Here is a 26049-nt window from a genome sequence, read left to right as displayed (position 1 = left end):
TCTTCCAGCAACTGCTCTTCTGTTTTTTTGAGTGGATCCTTTATGTTTTCCAAGCTCTCTTCTGCATCTTTCTCCTTCATCTGTCCTGTGGTAAAATATCTTTATCTGGGCAGCACTATAACTACTTGTGGAGTCAATATGTCCAAGCATTTCCACCAATATTTATGTGCTCAGGTGTCTTTGTTGTTTCAGCTGCAACTACAGTTTCTCAACGTCTGTTAGAAGAGGCATTTTGGAACAAATCAGCAAAAGGCTGTGGAAGAACCACATGGGACAGTCTCCTGCAAACCCTTGTGCTTCTTCTTCCCATGGGTGGGGGTGTTGCTAAGGCTGCATGAGTGAGGCAGGGATCAGTGAGACCTGCAGGAAGCTGGGAATGTACTTTAGTGACATCTACCTGTCTTGGTGGAAAAAGACCTAAGAAGGACACAGCTTTCTGGAGTAGATATGGATGGGAGATCTTTTAAAAGGAGAGGCTTGAGGTGGGAGAAAATCAGTCCTCCTACAGCTGCAGTGTGTTTGGAGACACTCTGGACACAAGAAATTCTGCTCTTCTGGGAAAGCAGGGGATGAAGGGATGAGAAATAGGAACCAGCCACGCTGAAGGAAGTGCTACAGATGATGCTGAAATAACCAGTGTGGCCGGGAGTGCCCCTCACTCAGCCATAGGCAGGGCGGGCTCCTGCTACCACGGTGGAGGTGGTCATTGCCTGAGGGCCTCCACCTTCCCAGGGTCACTCTGTAGAGCCAAATCCTTGGCCTGGCACTGGGCTCCCACCTGTACTGAAGCCACTCTGGGTACCACCACCACTGGCCAGTCGCTTTGCCCTGAGCCTGCTGGAAGATGGGACAAGAGCCAACCCAGGTGTTTCCAGTCAACCTCCGGCTGTGTAGAGAGTGAAAGCTGTAGGAGAAGAAGGACCTGTGCAGGGGGTCCAGGAAATCCTCCCTCTAAGGGAGGCTTGTGCTCTTGAAAGCAAGCCTGGGAGCTGGACCTCCTGGCTGGGCTTCCAACAGCAAACCTGTAGCTTCTGTAGGGTGGACATGGTGAGTGGACCAGCCCTAGAATGGTCCAGGGATGCTGTTCAGGCTCAAGGGCTGGCTGATGTGGTCCAGGGAATTCTCAAGTTTGTGTGCCAAAGGCTGAAGCTGGTCCTGTACCTGGCAGCAAAGATGGGGACATGAAGGCTGGGACAGCATCACAAGGGCTGCCCTTCATAAACCAAGCCATGCCCACTGGCCCCAGGGGGACAGGCCAGGAGTGACACAATCAGATGGAGAAGTTTTGCAGAGGTAGTGGGAGGAGGCTGACTGCTAATCTCATTTCTTCCCAGGTTCATCCCAAAAGTTTACCAAAAGTGCAGTGTAATGCTTTCTCTGTCTGCAGGGCACTTATCGAGCTGTCTGGTCACTGCTGTTGGCTTTTTTTTGCCAGATCGTGTGTAAGAATCATTTACTGCCTTTCAACCCCGCTGCCATTGCCAGGAGCACGCCAGGGAGCGGGCAGGCACTCGGTGCTGCGAGCCAAGGGGCAGCGGGCACCTCAGCAGCAGTTACTGGCAAACACATAAAACTCGGCTCTGGATCCAGCAGGGGCTTTCTGAGATTAGTTTTGGGCAAGGCAGGGGGTGGGCAGCACAAAGAAAATCGCCTCTCCTGCGGCGTTTCAGCCGGCAGGAGAATTCAAATGTCACAGCTTGGGAATTTTCCATCTGAAGCCCCTTGTAAAATGCAAAGCGCTTTGCCCTGCTCTGACTCCTGCCTGCGGAAGGGTTCAGTGCCAAAGTGAAAGGCTTCCTAAAAATGGGCTGATCCAGGGAGGGGGGCGATTTAGGAGCTATTGAGAAACAAGGAAGGACAAACAGTGTTAGGTCATTGCTTCTGCAAACACAGCCAAGGCTGTTCTCTATAAAAGGGGCAAAGCGGTTCCAGAGCCATCACAGACTTGGAGGGGACAGTCTGTGACCAAGGCTGCTGCACCCCTCCCACGGCATCCGACCCCCTGCTCAAGCATGAAACTCGCACTCTTCACTGTGCTATCCTTCGGGATAGTGGGTAAGTGCCTGCTGAAAGCAGCCCTTGGGGGAAGGAAGTCAAAACCTCCGTGGACCCCAGGCTTCCCCCAGGCAAGGCTGTTTCGGAGCTGCGGCATACGCCAGACCCAGGCAGCTGTTAAGGAAATGCCGGGACACGAAGCGGTGCTTGCTTTGGCAGCCGTGGATCTGTCAAGGACGGTGTTTTGATGTTACTGACGGCAGCTTTGGCCGGCCTGTGGGATGGAGGGAGGGTTGCAGCTGCCCACGCTGCTGATGCCCACCCTGCAAGGAGGAGGGATGCTCCGCTCCCACCAGCACGGAGGAGAATGCTTGGGACAGGCTCCGCACTCCGGCTGTCACGGGGTGAAGGGAAAAATCATCCTCCGGCCAACTGCTGTGCTGGGAGAGGAGCACGGGCTCAGCCAGGGGGGAGAAATTATTGCAAGACCTGCCTGTGAAGCTTGTACATGTGTTTGGTTAAACTTGAGAGCAGTGACAATAAAATAGAGCTTAAATAACGAAAGATGTGATGTACTTCCCACTCTGCTCCTGCGCTGCTCTGTCCTGCTGCTGCAGCTGCACTTAACTCAGGCTCCTGCCTATTTTATGCCACATTTATGTTGCTGCAGGGCTGGCTCCGCTTGGAGTGATTCTTTCCTCTTGCTCTGCTCACAGCTCTGGCAGGCAAGGGGCAAGTAGCCGTGGCAAGGAGACTGCTGGCTGCACCTGGCCTGGGCACTGATGCCTGGACAGGGAAAGAGGGATCTCCTTCCTGGAGTAGGCAGCAGTCTCTTCTGATCTTCCGTAAAGTGTGGTGGTGATTAATGTCCTCTGTTAGGAAGTGCTCCCTGTGCCTCTGGTGTCAAGAAATCCTTCAGTACCTCTGCTGAATATTAGCATGCAAACATGTTTTTTTAATGGTTTCTTCTCTTCCTCCTCTGCACAGAAAGAGAAAAGAGGTCACCCAGAAGGTCTGTGACAGTGGCCGGGGCACTCAGGCTGCCATTACCTTCCCAGTGTCACCGGTACAGCTGGGCTGACTCCCTCGGGAGGTGCCCACCCAGCCTCTGCCCCAGGCAGGATGCTTGCCAGCATTAGGTTAAGGTGACATGGCTTTGTGCAGCCAAGACTTGAAAAATGTATGATGAACTTGAAAAACATGAAAAAAGAGGTGGTGGCCATAGGAATCGAGGCTAAGGATTCTCCCTGTGGCCAGATTCATCACCTCACTGGGAGACTCAGGAATCAGGTAAAGAGAGGCTATTTCTGAGATGAAAGAGAAGATGGAAATGACACAGGTTAATCTGGAGGTGTTTGTATGAAATGTGCCATCGAGGTTTGGAGGGAGAGAGGGGTGCAAGTGGCCTCTTGGTCTGCACAGCCCTGCCTGGAAGGGGCAGAGTGAATTGACAGCACAGGCTGGCCACATCCTTGAACTGCAAGTTTCCAGCATTCCTGGGTTCAGGTTTCTGGAGGAGACATGAATCTGCATCCACCAGAGGCTTTTGCTTTGTTCTGGTCCCCCAGAGCAGCCATTCAGCTGCTTTTACTTGTTGGGGCACTCATGGAAGGACTGTGGTGGTGCTATGGCATCTCTCATAGGGTGCAGTGGAGCAGGTGAGACATAGAGACAGTTCAATAGATCAGATCATTCAGCTGCCAAGGAGGTGAGAGTGGCAGTGCACTGCACACAGCCTGGCCAGGTCAGAGCTGCTCCCCCTCTGGGGTCATTGGCACAGGCACTGCTTCAGTGCTCCAACTTTTCTCTCCGTTTTCGCAAAGGCTTGAGCTTGATTTCTATTGAAGTGTGTGGATTTGTTCTCCTTAATCCTGTGCATGTTGCTCTGAGTCCAGGCTGCTTGAATCACAATAGTCCAGGGACAGGAATGATCATCCCAGATGTTCCTGATGATGCACAAGTCAGGCAAGAAAGAAAGAAAGGACCTTCCTGCATGGCTTGGGAGGTCCTGCACGTGGCCATCACCCAAGGCCATGACCACAGAGAAGCAATGACCTTGTGCTCACAGGGAACCATTGACCTTGTGCTCACAGAGATGCTGCTTCTCTCCAATCAGTGCCTTTCTACCTCTCTGAGACTATTCTTTTCTGGTTCTTTCTACAGCTCTGTGTTTTGCTGCTCCCCAAAAGCCAAGTGTCAGGTGGTGCACAATATCCTCAGCCGAAGAGAAAAAATGCAATAGCCTGAAGGACCACATGCAACAAGAGAACTTTGCTTTCAGTTGCCTGCAGAAAGCATCATATCTCGATTGCATAAAAGCCATTTCGGTGAGTGGGCAGCAAATTCCTCTGCTGGGATGTTTCAGCAGCCTGTTACACCTGGAGATGGAGTTTCCTTTCAGTCACTGGTTGTTACCTGTGATCCTCTTGTTATACACAAGGATCCAGGAGAGACTCTGGGAAGTGCTTTTCCTGTTCTTTGTTAATTGACGAAATCTTTTTGTTGTTTAGAATAGTGAAGCAGATGCCATTAGCTTGGATGGAGGTCAAATTTTTGAGGCCGGCCTTGCTCCCTACAAGCTGAAGCCCATCGCTGCTGAGGTCTACGAACACAGTGAAGGTACATTTCCATGCAATATTTTTAAGCCAAATGGTGGTAACAAACTGAGAGTGCAGAGGCCATCCCTTGCATGCAGAGTTCCCACTTATTTTGGTTGGGGATCCAAGATATTGCCCCTGGTTTCCAGCTCCCAGAGGAGAGGGCATGGGGTGGGGCAGATCAGCAAAATGTGAATCATCACCCATGGTCAGAGGACCCAGTGCCTCATTTCTTGTCATTTGCTGCAGTGAAGGTCTCTGATCCCATGAGCAGAAATCATGGTCCTCCTGAAACATGGCATAAAAATGGTCCTGGTCCCAGAGATCTTCTGCTTTCAGTGGCCTTGAACTCTGTGCGTAAAACACAGAGCTGGGAGGCACAGATATGTTCTGTGATTTCCTGTGCTTTCATCAAGACAGAAAAAAATTATTGGAGAGGCAACAGCTAGTGGTAATAGAGGCTACTAGTGGTTGGGAGGGACACCCAGTTGAGACCCCTGAGGCAAGAAATGCAGGCAATCCCCAGGAAGAAAGAAGCATAAAAAGGGCTCTGCAACAATCCCTTCTGATCGGAGTGAGATCCATGGCTCCATCCCTATTCACCCGTTGTACCATCCTTCATCTCTCCCATCTTTTTCCTGGGAGCCAAACAGATGACATTTCCCTGCCACATCCAAAGCTCCAATCTCTTTTGACCTCTTCCCTGGAGTTCAGCCTGTTTGTACGCAATATTCAGGATCAAAGCAACGCAGCAGAGTCATTCCCAACGTGGTAGTTAAGAAAAAGATCCTAAACCTTAAAGGCTGAGGTCTCTACCACCCCCAAAACTCAGTCATTGTATCCATATATAGCATGTGACAGACTAGGTAAAATTCTAAAAACTAGATAGGGAGTTTCAGTCTCACAAGGCGTCCATGGGCAATGGCATTGGAGAAGAGACTTGCCAGTGGAGACTTGCAAAAAGATTCATTGAAGTTCCTTACAAAACTATGGCACGTTGAATGTGATAGCATTTTCAGGTCACTTACTGGAAGTTGTAATGTGCAGCATTAGTTCAATATGGGAAGCATTAGCTCACCCCCAAGAAAATGAGAAAACCACAAGTGTTCAACCAAATTAGCTGATTGTTTGGAAGTGCAGCTCTTTGTTCCCTGAAACTGGGAGTTTAGCAGGATTTGAAATGTTCCTAAGTCCTCTTTTCCCATTGCTTCATTCCTTTTTCCTGCACTGCAGGCTCCACTACCAGCTACTACGCCGTGGCCGTTGTGAAGAAAGGAACAGGCTTCTCAATAAATGAGCTGCAGGGCAAGACCTCCTGCCACACGGGGCTGGGCAGGTCGGCTGGCTGGGTCATCCCCATTGGGACACTCATCCGCAGCGGGGCCATCGAGTGGGATGGCAAAGACTCGGGCTCCATCGAGCAAGGTGAGGTGGGGCACGGCGAGACTGGCGGTGGCGCTTAAGCCAGGGCTGGTGTCACGGTGAAAGGGGCGTTGCCCAATCTTCTGTGGAGGTCTAGAGGTAGCTCACAGGGCACTGACATTTCTTGTGGAGCCCCTCCCTTCCCAGTCCTCCTAAAAGTGAATTTTTGACCAACTGTTGCTTGCTTCTCATCCACAGCTGTGGCAAATTTCTTCTCTGCCAGCTGTGTTCCTGGTGTCACCACTGAAGCCAAACTGTACCGTCAGTGCAAGGGGGATGCCAAGACCAAAATGTCCCGCACAGGACCTTATTCTGGATATTCTGGAGCTTTTCAGTGAGTGAGAGTTATTTTTCCTTTGGGGAAACATTCTAGCCCTGACACATTCAAGTTTTTATTATGCCAAGGAGGGCTGTGTTGGAATCATGGGTCCTGAGGAGACTGAATTGCATCTCTGCCATTACAATTTCTTCCCTTCCAGCATAACTTTTTTGGGGAAGACCGTTGCTTTATGACTGCAGTTTATCCAAAAATCATTTGTTGAAACAGGAGATAGGGAGTCACAATGTCTGTTTTTCTAACTTCTCTTCTGTTCCTCCCAACCTGCAGCTGTCTGAAAGATGGGAAAGGAGATGTGGCTTTTGTGAAACACACAACTGTTCAAGGTACACCTGCAAGATCCCTCATTTCTCCTCTTTCTGGTCCCACCTCTCGCTGCCACTCCATCCTGCTATTTGTCTACACTGTGCAGCTTTCATTCCTCTCCAGGCCTAAACACTTCTTTCATCTCTTGAAAAAAGTTTTGCACATTGTGAACTGACTCATACTTGTTAATGAGAAATGGGATTATGGTGGATCCACTTTTTCTTCTCTGAGGTTCTTCTTTGTAGTTGGAAAACCTGCTTGGTGCTATATCTCTGAGCCAGCTGTAATGTGAGCAATTGAGCAGGTCACCCATCCCTCTGGAAGGGATTTTGGAGGGAATTCAGCCCACAGCAAGAGTTCACTAACTCTGTGGAGACCTAGGGTGGCCTGGCACCCAGGACCTGCAGTGAGCTCAGTGGAGGGTCACCAAGGTGGTCATGGGGCAGGGATAAATGTCCTGCAAGGATGTGCTCTGTGGGATGGGCTTGATCAGCCTGGGGACTGGATACAAGGAGATTTTTTTTCTCCTTGAGGACAGTGAGGTACTGGGACAGGTTGTCCTGGATAGCTGTGCACTCTCCATCCTTGAAGTGTTTCAAGATCTACCTGAAACATCCTGCTCTGAGCCTGCCTTGACCAGGGATCTTTAAAAGTCTCTTCACTCTTGAATTCTCATGTAACCTTGTGATCTCAGTCCTGGACCTTGTCTGCAGCCTTGACATTAGTCACCTACTAGCCTTGACTGACTATGTGCAGCTCCTGACCTGCTCAATCCATTTGTATGGGATTTGTAAACCTATTTGTATCCTTTCGTGCATTAATCTTCGTACTGTTGGGTTAGTTACAGCAGAGGCCGAGGTGATCTCTCTTCCAAAGACCCTGCCTTCATATGCCCAAGATGACCCCATTGCAGGGGGAGTGCCTGCAACCTGTCTTCTGCAAAGAATTCCTCCCAGAGCTAAAGCAGAAATAAATTAATTACAAAGCTTCTCAAACCAGCCTGTCTATTTTCATGGTGATGCCACTCATGGTTCCTCCCTTCCTTCAGAAAATGCCCCAGCTGAGAAGGATGAGTACGAGCTCCTGTGTCTGGATGGCACCCGCCAGCCCGTGGACAACTACAAGGCCTGTCACTGGGCCAGGGTTCCTGCTCATGCTGTTGTGGCTCGAGATGACAGCAAGGTCAATGACATCTGGAACTTCCTCTCCAAAGCACAGGTACCACCAATCTCTCATTTCCTTCCTCTAACCATCCCCTGTCCTCTGGTTTTGATTGCTTTCTCCAGCTTTCCAAGAGTTTTGGTGTGGTTGTTTGCTGATTATTTTTCCCTTGTGGCAGGAAAAATTTGGTGTGGGCACAACCAGCACCTTCCATCTCTTTGGGCCACCTGGCAAGAAGGATCCAGCCCTCAAAGACTTGCTTTTCAAAGACTCTGCTGTACAGCTGAAGCAAATCCCATCACTGATGGATGCTCAGCTCTACCTGGGCTTTGAGTATTACAGTGCTGTCCAGAGCCTCCAGAAAGGTAGGCAGGACATCAAACACAAATGTCATGTCAGCATGGGCTGTGTGGAAGAGTTGGCTTTGGCAAATACAGCCAGGCAAAAGGAACGTGTGTTTTTCAGACACAGACTGTATCATCTGCAAAAAAAAAATTGTGTGAAATTACAGAACCTTCACAAAGTTCACTTACATGAACAAAGGAATTTGTTGTATCCAAACCCAAATTACCACACTGACAAATATGGAAAATCTACACAAATTCCACACCAGTTATTCAGCTGGTGGTAGAGATTGGGCATGGTCAAAACTGCTTCTTAGAAAAACCATTTCTGGGATGTAAAAAGAAGGAACATCGCAGGACACCATGTTCAGACACTTGAGGGTACCAAAGTCCTTGATTTCCCTCTAGACTCATCAAGCATTTTCTGATAGCTTTCTGAGAGTCAAATATCCCACAAATGATCTCTGAAACCCACTTAAAATTCATAGTACAATTTAAAGTACTTCACTTCTGTTAAGTGATATTTGTGGAAGGGGGTGAATGGACTTCACATAGCCTCAAACCAGATTATTCAGGTGCTGTTCTACTGAAACATAACTAGGTTTCCAGTTCAGTGTGGTCTTAGTCCCATGGCTGTCTGGGTTGTGAGGAGTGCAGAAATGTGGGACATATTACAGGCAGCAATTCCACGGGTGTTCAGTGGTTGTGCTGTTTTAACTAACAGAATTCTGCCTGAATGGCAGCAATTCACCTTTCTGACCTGTAATTTGATTTTTGAGCCCACTTCAGTTCAAGAATCACCTTTCCTATTCTTGCCAGCCCAGGGCTTAATTAACAAGAGCTCCTTGCCCTGAGCAGCAGCAGGTTGGTGTGTACAGGTGGTTTGTGGCTGAGTCCCTCACACCAGGACGTGGCTCCACAGGGCTCATCCCTGTTTTCCCTGTGCTGCCTTGCAGATCGCCTGACCCTCAGCCGCAGAGACAAAAAGATCCAGTGGTGTGCGATTGGCAGGGATGAGAAGAAGAAGTGTGACGTCTGGAGCGTGATGAGCAACGGGGATGTGGAGTGTGTTGTGGCAGAGGACACCAAGGAATGCATCATGAAGATCATGGTACAGCTTTTTTTCCCTTTTCTTCTCACTGTGAACTTCTCAGGTGCTTCTTTTACCATCTGAGCTCTGGAAAGCGCTGGCCTGGGGATGCGCAGCATTTCATTTCTGCACCTTTCCCTTGCAGAAAGGTGAAGCAGATGCCATCAGCTTAGATGGAGGCTTTGTCTACACTGCTGGCATGTGTGGCTTGGTGCCAGTGATGGCAGAGAGCTATGAGGGTAAGCACAGCTCTGTCTCAGGGTCCAGCTGGTGGGGACTGAGCTGGTGCCAAAGTGCTAGTTTTATTATGAAATCATACAAAGCAGCTGCAGTGCTTCATCCTGCAGAAATCACAGAATATCCTGGGTTGGAAGGGACCCACCAGGATCATCAATTCTGCACAGACACCCCAACAATTCCAGCCTGTGCCTGGGAGAGTTGTCCAAAGGCTCCTGGAGCTCTGGCAGCCCAGGGGCTATGTCCATTCCCTGGGGAGCCTGGGCAGTGTCCCAGCACCCCGCTCCTCTTGGGGGGAATCCTTTTCCTGATACCCAACCTAACACACCGTGCTCTGAGGCAACTCTGCTCACCATTGCACTCCTTGTCTTTCCATAAGAATGGAGCAGGCATGGATAATCAGGAACTCTGCTTTAATTAGGATGTCCTGGTCCTTTAGCACCAGCCTTGGTAAAACTGCTTGTTTTAGCTCAGAGCAGTTGGAGGCTGTGCTTTGTTCTGCTGATGCACAAGGTGTTACTTGGAATGGTCACTTTTACAACAGAGTTTTCTCCAGAAATTAGTGAGCTTGATTCTTCTTTTGGATTTGAGGTGTGTTTAACTTAATATCTTCTTCTTCTCCCCTCCCACAGATAGTCACTGCAAATCACAAGAAGAACCAGGTAATTACTGCCAACAGAGGGACAGAAAACAGTCCAGAAGGATATAAGTAGAAAAATAGATACGAGTCATGAGTGGAGAATAAATGGCCAGTCTCCACCCAAAGAGTGTCCAGTGTAGATATTAGAATTTTGGGAGATAGGTTTAGCAGGAGGAGGGAAAAGTAGGGGCTGCAATAAGATCAAGGTGAAACATTTGGTAGTGGCAGAGATTGGTGTGGGCACACTATAACAGTGTCAGGGCTGTGAACAGAGAAAGAGAGTCTGGGCTGCAGCATTAGGAAATTGTTATTTCTAGAAATGGACAGGGGAGACGAGGGGAGGGTTTTTTCCTTTGCTAAGGAGAGAATAAGAAATCAGGAGTGGATACGAAATCCTCACATGTGCCTTGCCTTCTCATAGCCTTCTCCTATACCCAGGTATCAGAGCTTTGGAGGGCAGGGAAATGTCAGGGATAATAATTTCCCGGGAGTGTGGTGGAAGTAGATGCATCACATCTACAAACTCTTCCATTGTTGCTGCCTGGCCAAGTATTTATAAGCACGAAGAAATTGTGTGCTGTTCGTAGGTGCCCTTTCCCAAGTGAAGCCAGTGCTCTCTCCTAAGGGATCACAGTGGGATTCTTGGGTCAGACCTCAATTCTTCTCTATTTTATCTTCTGAAAGCAACCTACTTTGCTGTGGCTGTTGTGAAGAAGTCTGACAAGGATATCAGCTGGAACAACCTGCAGGGTAAGAAGTCATGCCACACGGCCGTGGGGAGAACTGCTGGCTGGAACATCCCCATGGGCCTGATCCACAACAGGACAGGCAACTGCAACTTCGGTGAGTCCAGTTTGGGATCCATTTCTTTCAGCTGGGAATCTGCTCACAAAAAAATCTTTTACCGTCCTTCATCGGGGTTTCAAAGTTTCTTGTGCCTCAAAGATTCCCTCCTGGAGGGAGGAAATTGAGAAAATGCTGTTATTTAAGGTTTCACTGAGCAAAATGTTAGGCTTTTGGTGTCTGCTTCAGAGTAAGATACGGCACATCAGCTGCTTTGGGGGTCTTTGCTTTCTTTTCACATCTCTCACTTTCCTTTTGCAGCAGCCCAAGAGATATTCCCAAAAAGGGAATGTGGGCTGCCCCACATGGGCCTGGTGCTTGTGCAGGGTGTGGAGTGGGGATAAAAGATGAAACTCAAAGGGAGGGGAAAGGCTGAGAACAGGGGACAGAGGCTGATCTTCAAGAAACCTAATCTGACTGCCTGAGACTTCACTGAGAGTTATGGTCCAACAAAAATAATTTGGAAACGTTATCAATGTTAACAACCAAGACAAAGTAAGCATATAATTATTAAAAGGAAGTTTCTAACCACATGAAGATATTAGTGTTAGTAAGTTTTATTCTTGGCTTCTCTATCCTTCTACCACTGTCCCTTCTACCCCAAGAGCTCTGACACTGCTGCCAAATGCACCTCTGCTGACCCATAAAGGCTGTGGAGGCTTGGGCTGGCTCTGTGTGAGCTGGGAATGGTTTGCAGGGAAAACGTTCATCTTTTTATGCCAAGATAGTGCCTATTGCACTTGAGCCTTAGGCTCTGCTTCATCACAAAATCACAGAATCATGGAATGGTTTGGGTGGAAAGGGACCCTAAAGCCCATCCCATTCCACCCTCTGCCATGGGCAGGACACCTTCCACTAGCCCAGGCTGTTCCAAGCCCCGTCCAAGCTGGCCTTGGACACTTCCAGGGATCCAGGGGCAGCCACAGCTTCTCTGGGCAACAATAACAATAATTATCAATAATAACAGGACCCAAGTTCCATGGTCAAAGCTGGATACACGTGATTTGCTGCCTACTAAGTCGTGCTCCTTCTCCCAGCCCGTTTCCAGCTCCCCTGTGAGCGAGAACATGTTATTACAATAAAACCTAACTTCTCAGGGCAGGAAAAGTGAATTTCTCCCATTCCTGCCTCCAGATGAATACTTCAGCCAGGGTTGTGCTCCCGGGTCTCCTCCCACCTCCCGCCTCTGCCAGCTGTGCAAGGGCTCAGGGGGTGTCCCTCCAGAGAAGTGCGTTGCCAGCAGCCACGAGCAGTACTACGGATACACCGGAGCTTTACGGTACGTGCTGGGGACAGCCAGGCTGCCTCAGTGTCCTGGGGCTGGTCACAGAGGGTAGGTCACAGCTGAAGTACAGCCTCATGTTGACACTAACTCTTTTTCTCCATTACACCAGTGAAAGTGCATATCTCTGTAATACTATATATGTGCCACATGCTTTTTCTTTGCTTTCTGAAAATTGATGTGAAATATCCCCGTTCTGTAAGACTCATGTCCTGGTGCCTCCAGGCAAACCCAGAGAGGCACAAGCCCTGCCACAATGGCAGAAGTGCTCCTCTTTTAACATAAATAAGGAATTTAAAGTCTGTGTTTCAGATATATTTAAAATACTTGTGGCAGGGCTCCTAGACCTGGATGTTCTTGGAGATTAATTATACAGAATAAGACTTAAGTCTAAATCAAATCTGTGGGAAAGGGACAGGATTCAAGCACTTATATCACTGGCCTCTTTTTCTACTTCCCAGGTGTCTGGTTGAGCAGGGGGATGTGGCCTTTATCAAGCATTCCATCGTTGAGGAGAACACTGATGGTACGTGGTCAGGGCTGCCTTCCCCATCTGCATGACTGCTTAGGTGGTGTTGAGGCTGATGTTCTCCTGCTATGCAAGCTCTCTGAATCTCCAAACCCGTTCTCTTTAAAGGCAAAAATACAGAAAGCTGGGCCAAAGATCTGAAAATGGAATCATTTGAGTTGCTGTGCACTGATGGGCAGCGGGCAAATGTCATGGATTACAGAAGATGCAACCTGGCCAAAGTCCCTACCCATGCTGTGATGACACGTCCTGAGAAAGCATCACAAGTCCGTAGGATGCTGGAGAGCCAAGAGGTTTGTAGTGCTGAGAGTAGAAGAAATGTTGTGGGGTTGCTCTGATTTTCCCCAAGTCAGTGTGAGGTGGAAGCTTTTACCTCACTACTATGGGGTGACAGCCTTGTCCCTTGGCCTCCCCTTCCTCCATCCCTTCCCAGGTGCTCTTTCTCCTTACCACCTTAGCAAACACACCTTTAGATAGCAGTGGGATTGCAGCTGTTGCTGCTGGCACACTATGCTTGTGTGAAATGAGTTTATCACCTCTTTTCTGGCCTCTGCTCTTGCTGGGGTGTATCAGAAACTCCTTTGTGGTGCCTGGTCTGTGCCACAGCTGGGTCAGGCTCAGCCCCAACAGAAGGCTCCCTGCACACACACAGCTGACCAGACCCAGGCTAAACCATCTCTATTTCTCCCTGCAAACATTAATATCAGCTCCACCATCAGGGTCTGGTGAGAGGCACCTGAGGCCTTTTGCCTCTACTCATGGTTAAGTTACAGGACCTCCTGGCAGCCTCTCTGCATACAGGGACATGTTAAAATGGGGCAAGAAATGTGCCTACCAGTGAGCAATCCCTCCTCTAAGCATACAGACAGAAGGTTCAATACTAAACTTCTGGAGCCTGGCTTGGGGCTTCCTGGGCTGATGGTGAAGAACCAGGAAGAAGAAGTAGGCCAGCTTTCTACTTCTCTCCTCTTTGTGCCTTTATTTCAGAGGCTGTTTGGAGCAAAAGGAACCAGGAAAGAAGATTTCAATATGTTTGCATATGAATCTAAGGATCTTCTGTTTAAAGACCAGACAAAGTGCCTGATCAAGCTCCGCAACGAAATGTCATACAAGGAATTCCTTGGAGATAAATACTATGCTTCACTTGCCAGCCTCAACACCTGCAATCCATCAGGTAACTGGAACAGCCCCAGAGGAAGTCCTGAATTACAGTTCTTACCTTGCAGGCATGAACAGTTTCTTCTGGAACTGTCCATTCAGTGCCTTTAAAGGAAGAAGATGCCAGTATTCTTTTCTCAAAGTTCCTTGGGTGAACTGAGAACAGACTTAAAATCTGCTGCTCTGGCAGCAATGTGAATAAAACACTTTTCCTCACCTTTAGAAAATATGGACTTTGAGAAATGGCACAGGGAACGCCCCCGGACCCAGCAGTGTGGGATTTGTGGTTAAAGCTCTTTTTTTGTGGCACACTGTGGATTTTCCATGGTGTGACATTGTTGGCATGGCTGGGTGTGTGCTGGTGGGATGGAAGTGTTTTAAAGCAGGATCTGAACTTCTCCCTGTCCTTTCCCTTTCCAGATCTTCTCCAGGTGTGCACCTTCCTTGCAGACAAGTAGTGAGATGGGAAGGATCCTCGAAGTGGGGAAGAAAACCTCAAGCCATGACTCCTCTTGTGCCCTCAGCAGCGAACACTGACCCGCGGAGGGCCCTCTGCCTTTACTGCTTTCTCTGCCCTCCCTCACCACTCTGAAAGTAGCTCTTTGACACTTTACAATTCTCTGCTGCCAGCACAGCAAAAAATAAAATTTAAAATCTAAATGGGTGTCCTGAGATTTTTCCGAATGGTCCTTAAGCCTATTCTTTCCTCAGTGCCTCTCACTGTAGGACAGTGGCAGATATCAGCATGGCTCTTGTCACTTACTGCTGCCCCTTAAGGAAATTTCTTGCACCATTTGCCAAAGCAAAATGGATGGAATATATCCTGCAGCCTAATTAACAGTGCTTTGTGCTCTCTGTGTGTTTGCTTTGCCCAGATTATCCCATTGTCTCCTGGGCAGGTGAGGGTTCCCCAGTGTGGCTGGGACACATGAGAGGGAGAGTGTTTGTGTCAGGGAAGCTGAAGGCTGAAGAAGGAATAAAAAACACTCCAAACCAAAATAATACAGTGGGAGTAGGACAGGAGGTGTGAACAGAAGCTGCTGTGTCTCACATCTCAGCTGGCTGGCTCTGAGTCCCTTCCAGCAGGCACATACATGTATTGATGGGGAGAGTCCAGGCTTAGGCTTCCTTTCTGGAAAAATCTAGGATTTGCTTGGAAACATGCTTGTTTTGTGCTGCTGACCTGAAAACAAACATGTCGTTTGTTTTGTCTGATTCTGAACCACAGTGAAAATAAAAAGGCAAGACAAAAAGGGCTGCTGGAGCTCTCTGCTCCAGAGGAACAGCCTGGGCTCACCCAGGTGTCCCAGACCTGGAACAGCCTGGGCTCATCCAGAGTGTCCCAATCCTGGAACAGCCTGGGCTCACCCAGGGTGTCCCAGACCTGGAACAGCCTGGGCTCACCCAGGTGTCCCAGACCTGGAACAGCCTGGGCTCATCCAGAGTGTCCCAGACCTGGAACAGCCTGGGCTCATCCAGAGTGTCCCAGACCTGGAACAGCCTGGGCTCACCCAGAGTGTCCCAATCCTGGAACAGCCTGGGCTCATCCAGGGTGTCCCAGACCTGGAACAGCCTGGGCTCATCCAGGGTGTCCCAATCCTGGAAGAGCCTGGGCTCATCCAGGGTGTCCCAGACCTGGAACAGCCTGGGCTCATCCAGAGTGTCCCAGACCTGGAACAGCCTGGGCTCGCCCAGAGTGTCCCAATCCTGGAACAGCCTGGGCTCATCCAGAGTGTCCCAGACCTGGAACAGCCTGGGCTCATCCAGGGTGTCCCAATCCTGGAACAGCCTGGGCTCATCCAGAGTGTCCCAGACCTGGAACAGCCTGGGCTCGCCCAGAGTGTCCCAATCCTGGAACAGCCTGGGCTCATCCAGAGTGTCCCAGACCTGGAACAGCCTGGGCTCATCCAGAGTGTCCCAGACCTGGAACAGCCTGGGCTCATCCAGAGTGTCCCAGACCTGGAACAGCCTGGGCTCATCCAGGGTGTCCCAGACCTGGAACAGCCTGGGCTCATCCAGAGTGTCCCAATCCTGGAACAGCCTGGGCTCATCCAGAGTGTCCCAATCCTGGAACAGCCTGGGCTCATCCAGAGTGTCCCAATCCTGGAACAGCCTGGGCTCATCCAGAGTGTCCCAGACCTGGAACAGCCTGGGCTCATCCAGAGTGTCCCAATCCTGGAACAGCCTGGGCTCATCCAGAGTGTCCCAGACCTGGAACAGCCTGGGCTCATCCAGAGTGTCCCAATCCTGGAACAGCCTGGGCTCATCCAGAGTGTCCCAATCCTGGAACAGCCTGGGCTCATCCAGGGTGTCCCAGACCTGGAACAGCCTGGGCTCATCCAGGGTGTCCCAGACCTGAACAGCCTGGGCTCATCCAGGGTGTCCCAGACCTGCTATCAAGGCAAGTGCGGAGGAGCTGCTGAGAGCACAAAGCTCCTGGCTTTGAGGGAGTGAATATTTTGATGATTTTTGGATGCATATGCATATTTTTGGTAAGTGTGGTGAGAAGTCCACCAGCCTGGCTGAAATCCCCGTGGATGGCAGAAATGCAGAGTGCGACAGGAAAGGATGAAATGTAGTCCCTTGGTTTATGTAGGATGAATAAACTGGACAGGTGGATTTTTAACCCATTCTTCAAAATTAGCAAAGAAAGAGAGTCAGTGCCTCTAACAGGCTGTTTCTACAACTCAGTATGGCTACAGTTAGAAAACTTTCCCCCCAAAAAAGCCACACCATCTGCATTTAATGTCCGGTGTAAGCCCTTGTGCCATAGGTAGAAGGCATTCGAGGATGAAAGGAACCTCACTAGAGGATCACTCAAGGTGGAAGGGACCTCTGAGCATCTCCAGTCCAATCTCCTGCTCAAGGAAAGGAATCAGCCAGGGTGCTCAGGGCTTGACCTCCAGTGATGGCAGCTCCACCACCTCCCTGGGCAGGCTGTCCTGCTCCAGGCAGCCCCCAAAGGAGAACATTCCTCTCATATCCACTTGGAACCTGTCTCCTTTCAATGTATTCCTGTCACTTATCACCCTGCACCACTGTGGGAAGCCTGGCTCTGCTTCCTGATGCCTGGTACAAACAGCCTGGGACAAAACAGCCCCATGCAGCTCCAGGCTGGGGACAGAGTGGCTGGAAAGCTGGGAAAAGCCCTGGAGGTGCTGGTGACAGTGGCCGGACACGAGCCCAGGTGTGCTCAGGTGTGCCAGAGGCCAATGGTCCCTGGGCTGTCCCAGCCATGGTGGGTCCAGCAGGCCCAGGGCAGTGACTGTCCCTCTGTGCTGGCACCTGTGAGGCATCTCCAGCCCTGGGGACAGTCCTGGGCCCAGCAGTTCAGGAAGGACATCGAGGGGCTGGAGCGTGTCCAGGGAAGGGAACGGAGCTGGGGAAGGGAATGGAGCCCCAGGAGCGGCTGAGGGAGCTGGGAAGGGGCTCAACCTGGAGAAAAGGAGGCTCAGGGGGGACCTTCTGGCTCTGCACAACTCCTGACAGGAGGGGGCAGCTAGGGGTTTGAGCTCTGCTCCCAGGGAACAGGGACAGGACAAGGGGAAACAGCCTCAAGCTGTGCCAGGGGAGGTTCAGGGTGGACATCAGGAAAATGTCTTTGCAGCATGAGCTGTCCAGCCCTGGCACGTCAAGCCCTGTGTATGTGGCACTTCGGGACATGGCTTAGTGGTGGCCCTGGCAGCGCCGGGGTCACGGAGCTTTTCCAGCCTAAACCACTCCATGTTTCTCTAGGCTCCCACAGGGCGTCCCTGCGGGAGAACTACAGGGGAGAACTACAGCTCCCATGAGCCCCCGCGCCGCCCTTCCCGGCGTGCCGCGCGGCCGGAGGCGGAAGTGTGGCGTGGCCACGTGTGCGGCCATGGCGGGCGGGCTGGAGCCGCACCTGGAGGCGCTGCGGCGGGAGCTGGGCGGCCCCGCCGTGCTCTCCGTGCTCGTCGCACTCTTCGCCGTCGCCATCACCTTCCGTGAGTTGCGGGAACCTCCCTTTCCCCCCGCCCCGCGGCCTGCCGAGGGCGCGTCGGTGCCGGCAGCCGCGGGCTCGGGTGTCCCCTTCTCCTCCTCCTCCTCACCCTCCTCTCTCCCGCAGTGGTCTGGCGGTTCGTGCAGGGCAGGAAGAGCAGCCGGAAGGCCGTGCTGCTGCTGGGCCTCTGCGACGCGGGGAAGACGCTGCTTTTCGCGCGGGTGAGCGGGGAGGGCGCGGGGGCCTCTTGTACGGAGCTGAAGGAGTTCCCTTTAGTTCTGTTTTTAATCCTTTAATGGAACTTGAAAGGTGGGGTTTGTAGCTGTAAGGAGGGATGGAGAACGAGTTTTGTCTACCACGGAGTGTCCAAAAAAACTTGCGTTTTGGTTTGAATTTGTCATAGTAAAAGGCTTAGGGATGCTTGAGCTCACCGCAGCCTGCAGCTCCTCCCGAGGGGCAGCTCCAGTCTCTGGGACCAGGGACAGCACCCGAGGGAACGGCTGGAGCTGTGCCAAGGGACTTGAGCTTCTCAGGGAAAGGTTCTTCCCCCGGAGGCTGGTGGGGCAGTGGACAGGTTCCCTAGGGAATGGGCACGGCCCCAAGGCTGCCAGAGCTCCAGGAGCGTTTGGACAATTCTCAGGCACTGGCTGGGATTGTTGGGATGTCCGTGCAGGGCCGTGAGTTGGGCTGATGATCCTGGTGGGTCCCTTCCAACCCTGGGTATTCTGTTACTGCTAAGTCTGAAAAAGAAAGGGGCACGGCCATGCTTACTGTGGTCCCAGCTGGAAAGCTCCAAAGGATTTGCAGGCACACTCTCTTCCTTCTTGTTTCAGTGGAGATTCACAATATAAATACATCCTTACTTTCCTAATGACCATTTTTTAATTAAGTGGGGAAAGTGACCCCAGCAGTAGTTTCCTGCAGGAAATTGAGATCAGGTCTCTGCTGCCCATTACCCCTGTCAGAGCGTTTCAGTTTCTGAGGAGGTTGAAGGTGGTGCTGGTGCTGGTTTGGGGGTGGGGAGCCTCCCAGGCTGTTGGTTCTGAAGCTGTGCCTGTTCCCCCAGCTGCTCTCGGGGCGGTACCGCGACACCCAGACCTCCATCACCGACAGCTCTGCCGTCTACAGGCTCAGCCAGGACAAGGTGAGTGCGCTGCCTCAGCTCTGGGTGCAGCCTTTCCCTGCTCCCCCTGCTAAACCTGGGAAGATTTTGTGCTGCTCAGGCCCCAGATTGAGCGCAGGACAGGATTTTTCCAGGCATGGCACGCTGAGAAAGTCGGGAAGTACTGGGATGTAGAATGTGTTACTGGGCTCCACAGGTTCTTTTTTCTTTGCTTGTAAAACAATGAAACATTTCTGACTGAAAAATACACCTGTGGGTTGGAGCAGGAGGGAGATCTGGGGGTTTCAGTGTTCTGTTGCATTGGTTTATTTCCTTGGCAGTAATTTCTGTTTCTGCCAAGAAAACCTGAAATTAAAAGCTTTATCAGGTTTAAGCAGAGGCTCCAGCTGGACTTTATATGGTCCCAGAAAGGATTTTGTTACTTTTAGGTCCTGGACTTTAGGTCCTGTTATTTTTAGGTCCACAGATCTGGGAGTTTTCAGGTTTTGGCAATTCATTCCTTCTGGAAATCTCTTGTGCTGGCTGCACACGTGGCAGGGAGAGCAGAATGCTGGCAGCACCAGAACTGCTGGTGAATTGTGAAAGTAGAGGGTGGTTTTGTGGCTTCACCTTCTCAGTCATTATTAACAACAGTGATAATAAGGTTAAAAACTTTGTAAAGGAGCGTGCAGCGTTTTTGAAAAATGTTTCCTATTTTGTGTCTCTTTAATTGAGCAGACATGGATTTGCAAGGCAGATTGCTTTTTTGATTCTTTTTTTAACCATAGCCAAGGTTCCCAGTAAAATCCAAGAGCAGTGGGCAGGAAGGGGCTCCTGCAGCCTTATCTGGAGAGCAGTGACGTGGCCCTGCTCAGCCAAGTGCTCTCTCCCACGTCCTGGCTTTGGCTCTTTCCTTTCCTGGGAAGGGAAACCTTTGCAGCCTCTAGTTAAAAAAGGCTCTTGCCAAGGCATTTTTGTGTCATTCTCAGCAGGGTTTGGTGTATTTAGGGAGGCTTGGTGTGTGTGACTAGGTGAGGCTGTAGGGTTACGTTCTGTGTCAGGGGCAGATGGGGTTGTGCCTTCAGGACACAAATCCAGGGTCAGACTGCTTTTCCCCAGTCCACAACCACAGGAACCCCAGGATCAGGTGTTGGTAATTCCTTCTTGCCTGTGTTCCAGAGCACTAATGTGACCTTGATCGACCTTCCAGGCCATGAGAGTCTGAGGCTGCAGTTCTTGGAGAGGTTCAAGGCTGCAGCCAGGTAACCTGGAGGGGATCAGCGGGGAGGAGGGGGTGGGTGATCCTTTGGAAAGGGATAAACCAAATGATGGTGCTGGGAATACTGTGAGCTGGGCTGGTGGTGCCCTGAGAGTCAGAGCTCTGCTGTGGGGTGGTGCTGGTTAATTTTTGCTTTGCCTTCATAGAATATCCTGAGTGGGAAGGGGCCCACAAGGATCAGCAAGTCCAGCTCCTGACCCTGCCCAGGACAATCCCAAAATTGCACCATGAATTTCTTACTTGCTTGTGCTTGTGGTGCACCAGGAGGCAAAGCCACTGCAGCAGGGAGGTCTAGGGGATGTGGGATATCCTGGGGCAGAATTCCTGCTGGAGCTGGCCATGGGATGTATTTCAGGCAGCACGTGCTGCGAGCCTACGCTTGGGCTGGGTGAGACCAGATGTGGAAATCTCAGCCCAGGCTGGAATGCTTGCAGGGGGAGGTGACTGCAGAACTCCATCCCCAGCACCTGTCCATCCCTCCTTCCCCAGAGCCATCGTGTTCGTGGTGGACAGCGTGGCCTTCCAGCGGGAGGTGAAGGATGTGGCAGAGTTCCTGTACCAGGTGCTGGTGGACAGCACCGTGCTCAGGAACGCGCCCGCGCTGCTCATCGCCTGCAACAAGCAAGGTACCCTGGGCTTGGCCTAGCCAGTCCTGCAGGGCTGTGCCACGGCTGCTGAACCTGGGAGTTGGGATTGCAGCAAAAGGAAGGCTGGAATTTAGGTTTAAACTCTGGCTACTGAGCAGGAGTGTTTGGAGGACCGCTTGGGAGAGCTGCAGCTCTTTGGGTGGGTGTAGGTGGCTTTTGTGTGGCTTTTTGTTTCTGCTTGCTTTGTGCAGAGCTGTTCCTCAGTCTCCAGGCAGCAGGAAATAGGATCAGCTCGAGCACAGTGAACTATCCCTATGCACTTGGCAGCTTCAAAGTTAAAATGTTCAGCTGCCTGGGTTCCATGTTTTCTTGGAGTAGCCTGAATACTCAGCTACTGGAAAAGACTAGATTTTCAGATCCCTACAGGTTCTACAATGAAAGTGTGGGTCCCTGTGTAACTGTTGGATGTTTTGGGGCAGTATCAGATCTGGATTTTGTAATTATTTCCTGCACTTGACTCAGGAGCTGCCTGAGGCCTTCACAGCTCTGCATGCCACGGGTGGAAAGCACAGGACAGGAGGGAGTGCTGATGCATCAAACCCATCCTCTGAAGTATCTTCCTGCCCAGCAAGAAGTTAATTCCCTGCATTGTTGGGACACTATTGGGTTGTTCCCCTTCATGCCTGTGATCCCAAAGCTCCAGCATCCCTCATCCCACTGCAGGCACAGCTGTCCTTGTCCTGGTAGCTCCAGTGACTGCACAGTATGAACTGGCCTTACTTTAGGGGAGGGAACCAGGTTCTGAATTCTGACAGCCAAAGAGATGTTTTTCTTATTTTCTCTCCAGATGTCACAATGGCAAAATCGGCAAAACTCATCCAGCAACAGCTGGAGAAAGAGCTGTAAGTATGGAATGGGATCTCAGTCCCTCTGAGCTTTTCCTCTTGTCCTTTTTCTCTTACCTCAGTGTTCAGTGAGCTCCCTTGAGCTGTGTCTGAGTTCCCTGTGGAGCTGGGAACAGTCTGTTTGGTCTGGGGCTTGGCAGTGCTGGGTTTACAGTTGGACTCCATGGTCTTAGAGGGCTTTTCCAAGCTAAATGATTCCCTGGATCTATAACCCCTTTGGCCAGCAGACGGCAGCAGGGGTGTTTGTGCTGTGCCTCCTCCAGGCTGAATACCCAGCCTTCTGCTTTTTAGCAGAGCAGTTAGTTGCCACATATTCACATTCTCCAGGAAAATAAGGGTTGCTTTTTCTGATGTGGAGCATTTGCCAGCTACCTCTGCGTAGGTGTTGGATTTCTAGGTAGTTAATGTGCTCTGTTAGGCACCATTATTTCAGTGTTTACCATGGGCAAATTGGGATAAGGACATTGTCGCTGTAGAGCAGGACGGGAACAAAAATTACTCCAAATCAAAGGCAAAGAGAATGAACTCTGATTTATTTCAAATGCACCGCTCTATTTATAGAGAACATCGTGCGGACTGATTTCATTGGTCTTAGAGTAAAAACATCTCACACCACTGGTGTGCAGTGAATGACGCACGGTGGCAGAACCTATCTATAAACAATGTGAACAACAAGATAGATTAGAGAATTATTTACATTCTTTCCCAACTGTCTCCCAGGCTCTTGCCTGGTTAGAAAACCTCTTTTTCTCTCTGACTGAATTGAGAATATCCACAGGACATGATCATCATCTGACTTCTGCTGTCCTTTATTGCAAAACCAAGCCTGTTTGAACACCTCTCCTTGAGTGCCCTCCTTGAGCCTTTGCACTTGTGCCTTCCAACCGTGGCCAGAGGCCCTGGCTGAGCCTCACACAGGGCAGTGCTGGGCCTTGTGTCCTTGCTGGAGCTGGCATGCTGCTGACACCCCAGACATCCCAGAGCCATGGTGCAGGTGATACTCCCCTGGTCCTCAGTTCCTGAGCCTGTCCCTTCTCTCCCTGCAGCAATACCCTGCGGGTGACACGCTCTGCAGCCCCCACCAGCCTGGATGGCTCAGCCACAGGGGGCCCTGCCCAGCTGGGGAAGAAGGGCAAGGACTTCGACTTCTCCCAGCTGCCCATGAAGGTGGAGTTTGTGGAGTGCAGTGCTCGAGGCAGCAAGGGAGAGGAAGGAGAGGCTGACTTGGAAGGCCTCGAGAAGTGGCTGGTGAAGGTGGCCTGAACAGAGATGGACAGCACTGGGGGGCTGAAGGGAAAAAGATGGTCTGGAGCACTCAAATCTCATCTTGATGTAAAAAGAAGGAACTTCAGCTGAAAGTCAGCACTGTGGTGTCTTCTTCTGCTGCTCTTGGGCTTGGGAGCAATGTGACAATTGCTGGTGGGACTCCCTCTGACTGTCCCTTCATGCTGCAATGTTTTTATCCTCTCTCCTCTTCCCTTGCCCTCCTGTGGGCTGCTGAACCTCTGGGCTTTCCTTTTTCTTTAGTCTTTAGATTTTTCATCTGGTAGTTGCCTAGCAGATTAGGAAGGGGTGCACTGGCAGGTGAGTTTTAGAGGCTGGAGTGTGCCTGTTGTTTCCTGCCATGGTTTAGACCCCTGTTGCCTCTCAGGGCCACTGACCACCTTATGGTTGGGGCTGCTGGGGAGCACTGCACAAGCTCCCTACGTTGGGCAGGCATTGAAGAGAGTATAAAAAGCTGTTTTCCTCTTTGTGTCTGCCTTCCCATTGTTCCAAACTGGTGCAGCCCCATTTCTGTGGGGCAGGGGGAGTGTGAAATGCCCAAACCAGACTGCCTGCCCTGCTTTACTCCCTGGGCCCACCTCTGTGCCCAAGTCTGGTGATTTCCTCTCTGGCTGCAGGAAGGTCTTGCTTTTTGTGTAATTAATTAGTCAGCACTTAATGGCAGAGTGAGAGGGAAAGTCAAGGAGCTGCTAGCACGTGGGTGTGCTTCCTCCTTGTGGCAGAGATGCTCAAGGAAGAGGGGAAAGAAATGGGAGATTTTCCCAGTTTGTATCTCACTGCACATTGCAGAGTTCTACTGCAGTGACATTTTCCCTTTCTTTGTGGCTTCCCCTGCTGTTTTAGGGTTGGGGGGTGGCTGGCTCCTGGCAGACCCTTCTTGTAGTTTGTAGCCCACTCTCCCCTGTGGTTTGAGTCCTACTTCATCACTCATGTGTTGTGTTCTTTTCTTTCTCTGGGGCTTTTCCTGCCTTCCTGCAGCATTGCCAAGTGTTGGGAAGAGCAGGAAGAGCCTTCAGCAAAGCCCTGTGCCTATAATGAAGCTGGTCCTTGCATTTCCAGCCTCAGGAACCATCCATGCCGGAGGTGGGGAGGGTTATATTTAGCAAACATGTTACATTCTTCTGTTTCCTGCAGGCAGAGTCCTGTTGGAACGTGTTTGTCATGCTTTGAACTCCTTTAGCTGGAGGTCTTGGGCTGCCTGCTTCAAATCCATAATGCTGTAGTGATTTTGGGCAGAAAATTGCTGTTTCTTTGGGTGATTGTTCTTGCAAAGATGCAGAAGCCAAGCACCAGCCTCAGCTTAAGGGGGGAGGTACCATGAGGCCATGGTGGGTTTTAAGTTATTATTTTTAAAAGTATTCCTTAAGTAAATTCTTTTATGCTTAAATGTTTGTTCTCCAGTCTTGCCTCAGTCTGTGTGTTTGCCTTGGCTCTTCCCAGCGGTGTCAGATCCACATGGATGGGGCTCTGCTCCTGCTCAGCCCAGTGCTGGGGATCAACCTTCCTGCTCTGTGGCCAGGTCTGTGTTGTCAAAAAACATTGTTTTCTGCACACAGAGGGCTTTGGGGTTGGTGTTTTTTGGTTTTGTATTTACTTCTTGGTCCGACTAATTGAGAAATTGATAATCACATAGCAAAAAACACCCACAAATCATAATTGAAAGGCACTTTGGTGATGTGCACAGGAAAGCTCCAGCCAGCTGTGGTGGCAGAGCAGCACTGTTCTGCCCTGGAGGTGGCTGTGCTGGATGGAGATGAGATGCCTCAGCTTTCCCGGGCTGGGGAGTGGCTGCACGGCCATGGAGCTGCTCGTGCTGGAGCACAGAGCAGAACTCCAGGAGTTTATTGGGCCTCACTCCACGATTTTTTAATATTCAGGGCTGGTTTTCCCCAGTGGCTGAGGGAAAAGAGCAGAGCTGGAAACTCTTGAGTGTTGTTTCCTTGTTTTTCTTGATTCCCCAGTCAGCTCTATGCTTTGTTCTTTGCTCTCCTGACCTTGTTCCCAGCCTGTGGCTCTGCCGGCTGGGAGTGCTGCTCCTGAGGCTGCAGCTCGGCAGGGCTGTGTTGGGATGGCTTTGGCAGGACAGTGGGATGTGATAAACTCAGCCCCTTCTTGCTGCAGCTGCCTGACCCTGAGTCAGGAACCCGCTGCATTCACACATCTCCTGGGACTGAGGCCCTGGCTGTGCTGAAGCTCTTTTGGTCTATCCGTTTTCTTTCATACTCTGGATTGTTCCCCTGGAAAAGACAGATGTTTTTGGAGGAGAATGACAAGCACAGTGATAACCAGGATAGCAGAAAACCTGAAAGAGGAGGAGAGATTGCTGAAAGGCAAAGAAAAGCAAAAATAACCCTGCCTGGACATCAGCATCCCAAGGGGTGGTTTCCAAGGCTCCCCAACACAGGTGTTCCAGCTGTGACCGTCCCTGTGCACAGAGCCACCACCCTGGCACCTTTGGGGCTAGGAGCTTCTGTTGGCCCCATTTGGGCCAACCTCCTGCACTTTGTGACCAGCCCCTCCTGGGCTTGTCCTGCTGGGTGCAACCCCTGGTGTGAATGGAGAAAGTTACAGAAGGTCAGGTGGGTGTGCAGAGATAATCTGCCAGGTAGAGGTGGAACAGGAGTAGGGAAAACATGGAGAGAGCTCTTTTTTGTGAAGACTTTGGTGATCCAGAGCAAATCCAGGGCAGGTCTGCTCCTGTCCTCTCCCTTGACTCCCTCCATGAGCATGGATGCAGCAGGGGCACGACCACAGGGAAAAGCCATGGGGTAAAGACAGCAGGGCCTGAATACTTTCAACCCATAAAACCCTTGAAAGAACACTGCAAACCCACTGCACCCTGCCCAGAGCCCACTGCATTGAAAAAAAATCACAGGATTTTGAAGTATCTCAGTGCTTGACATAAGTAGCTGGACTTGTTAGGCCATGGGTTGAACTTGAGGTGAACCCTAAGGCTGTGCTGTGTCAGGTAGAGATAGATCAGAAGG

The 26049-nt window shown here is 50.8% G+C and overlaps 2 protein-coding genes across 3 annotated transcripts; both read left to right on the top strand.

Annotated features, from left to right (window-relative positions):
• The first annotated feature begins 1719 nt into the window (after positions 1–1719).
• On the top strand, positions 1720–14601 carry TF (transferrin). Its single transcript, XM_068201155.1, has 17 exons — positions 1720–2055; positions 4159–4322; positions 4506–4614; positions 5826–6017; positions 6213–6348; positions 6622–6677; positions 7706–7875; positions 7997–8183; positions 9119–9273; positions 9398–9491; positions 10122–10151; positions 10814–10972; positions 12107–12251; positions 12716–12780; positions 12892–13076; positions 13771–13957; positions 14362–14601. The coding sequence occupies exons 1-17, from the start codon at positions 2013–2015 to the stop codon at positions 14397–14399; spliced, it is 2115 nt and encodes a 704-aa protein (XP_068057256.1). The 5' UTR covers positions 1720–2012; the 3' UTR covers positions 14400–14601.
• Positions 14602–17754: 3153 nt separating this feature from the next.
• On the top strand, positions 17755–24449 carry SRPRB (SRP receptor subunit beta). Of its 2 annotated transcripts, XR_011002736.1 has the most exons (8): positions 17755–17909; positions 18032–18126; positions 18972–19049; positions 20187–20269; positions 20776–20912; positions 21721–21775; positions 22825–23758; positions 23809–24449. XR_011002736.1 is itself a non-coding variant. In XM_068201169.1 (7 exons), exons 1-7 carry the CDS (start codon positions 17804–17806, stop codon positions 23039–23041), a joined length of 771 nt encoding a protein of 256 aa, XP_068057270.1. In that variant the 5' UTR covers positions 17755–17803; the 3' UTR covers positions 23042–24449. The 2 variants fall into 2 exon arrangements, 1 of the variants encoding a protein (XP_068057270.1); XM_068201169.1 differs by having other exon boundaries at positions 22825–24449.
• Positions 24450–26049: the final 1600 nt, after the last annotated feature.

This window comes from Anomalospiza imberbis, chromosome 10 (genome assembly GCF_031753505.1).
Source record: "Anomalospiza imberbis isolate Cuckoo-Finch-1a 21T00152 chromosome 10, ASM3175350v1, whole genome shotgun sequence".
NCBI classification, from domain to species: Eukaryota; Metazoa; Chordata; class Aves; order Passeriformes; family Viduidae; genus Anomalospiza; species Anomalospiza imberbis.
The sequence above is the reverse complement of the archived record's forward strand: the minus strand, read 5'-3'. Positions and strand labels throughout refer to the sequence as shown.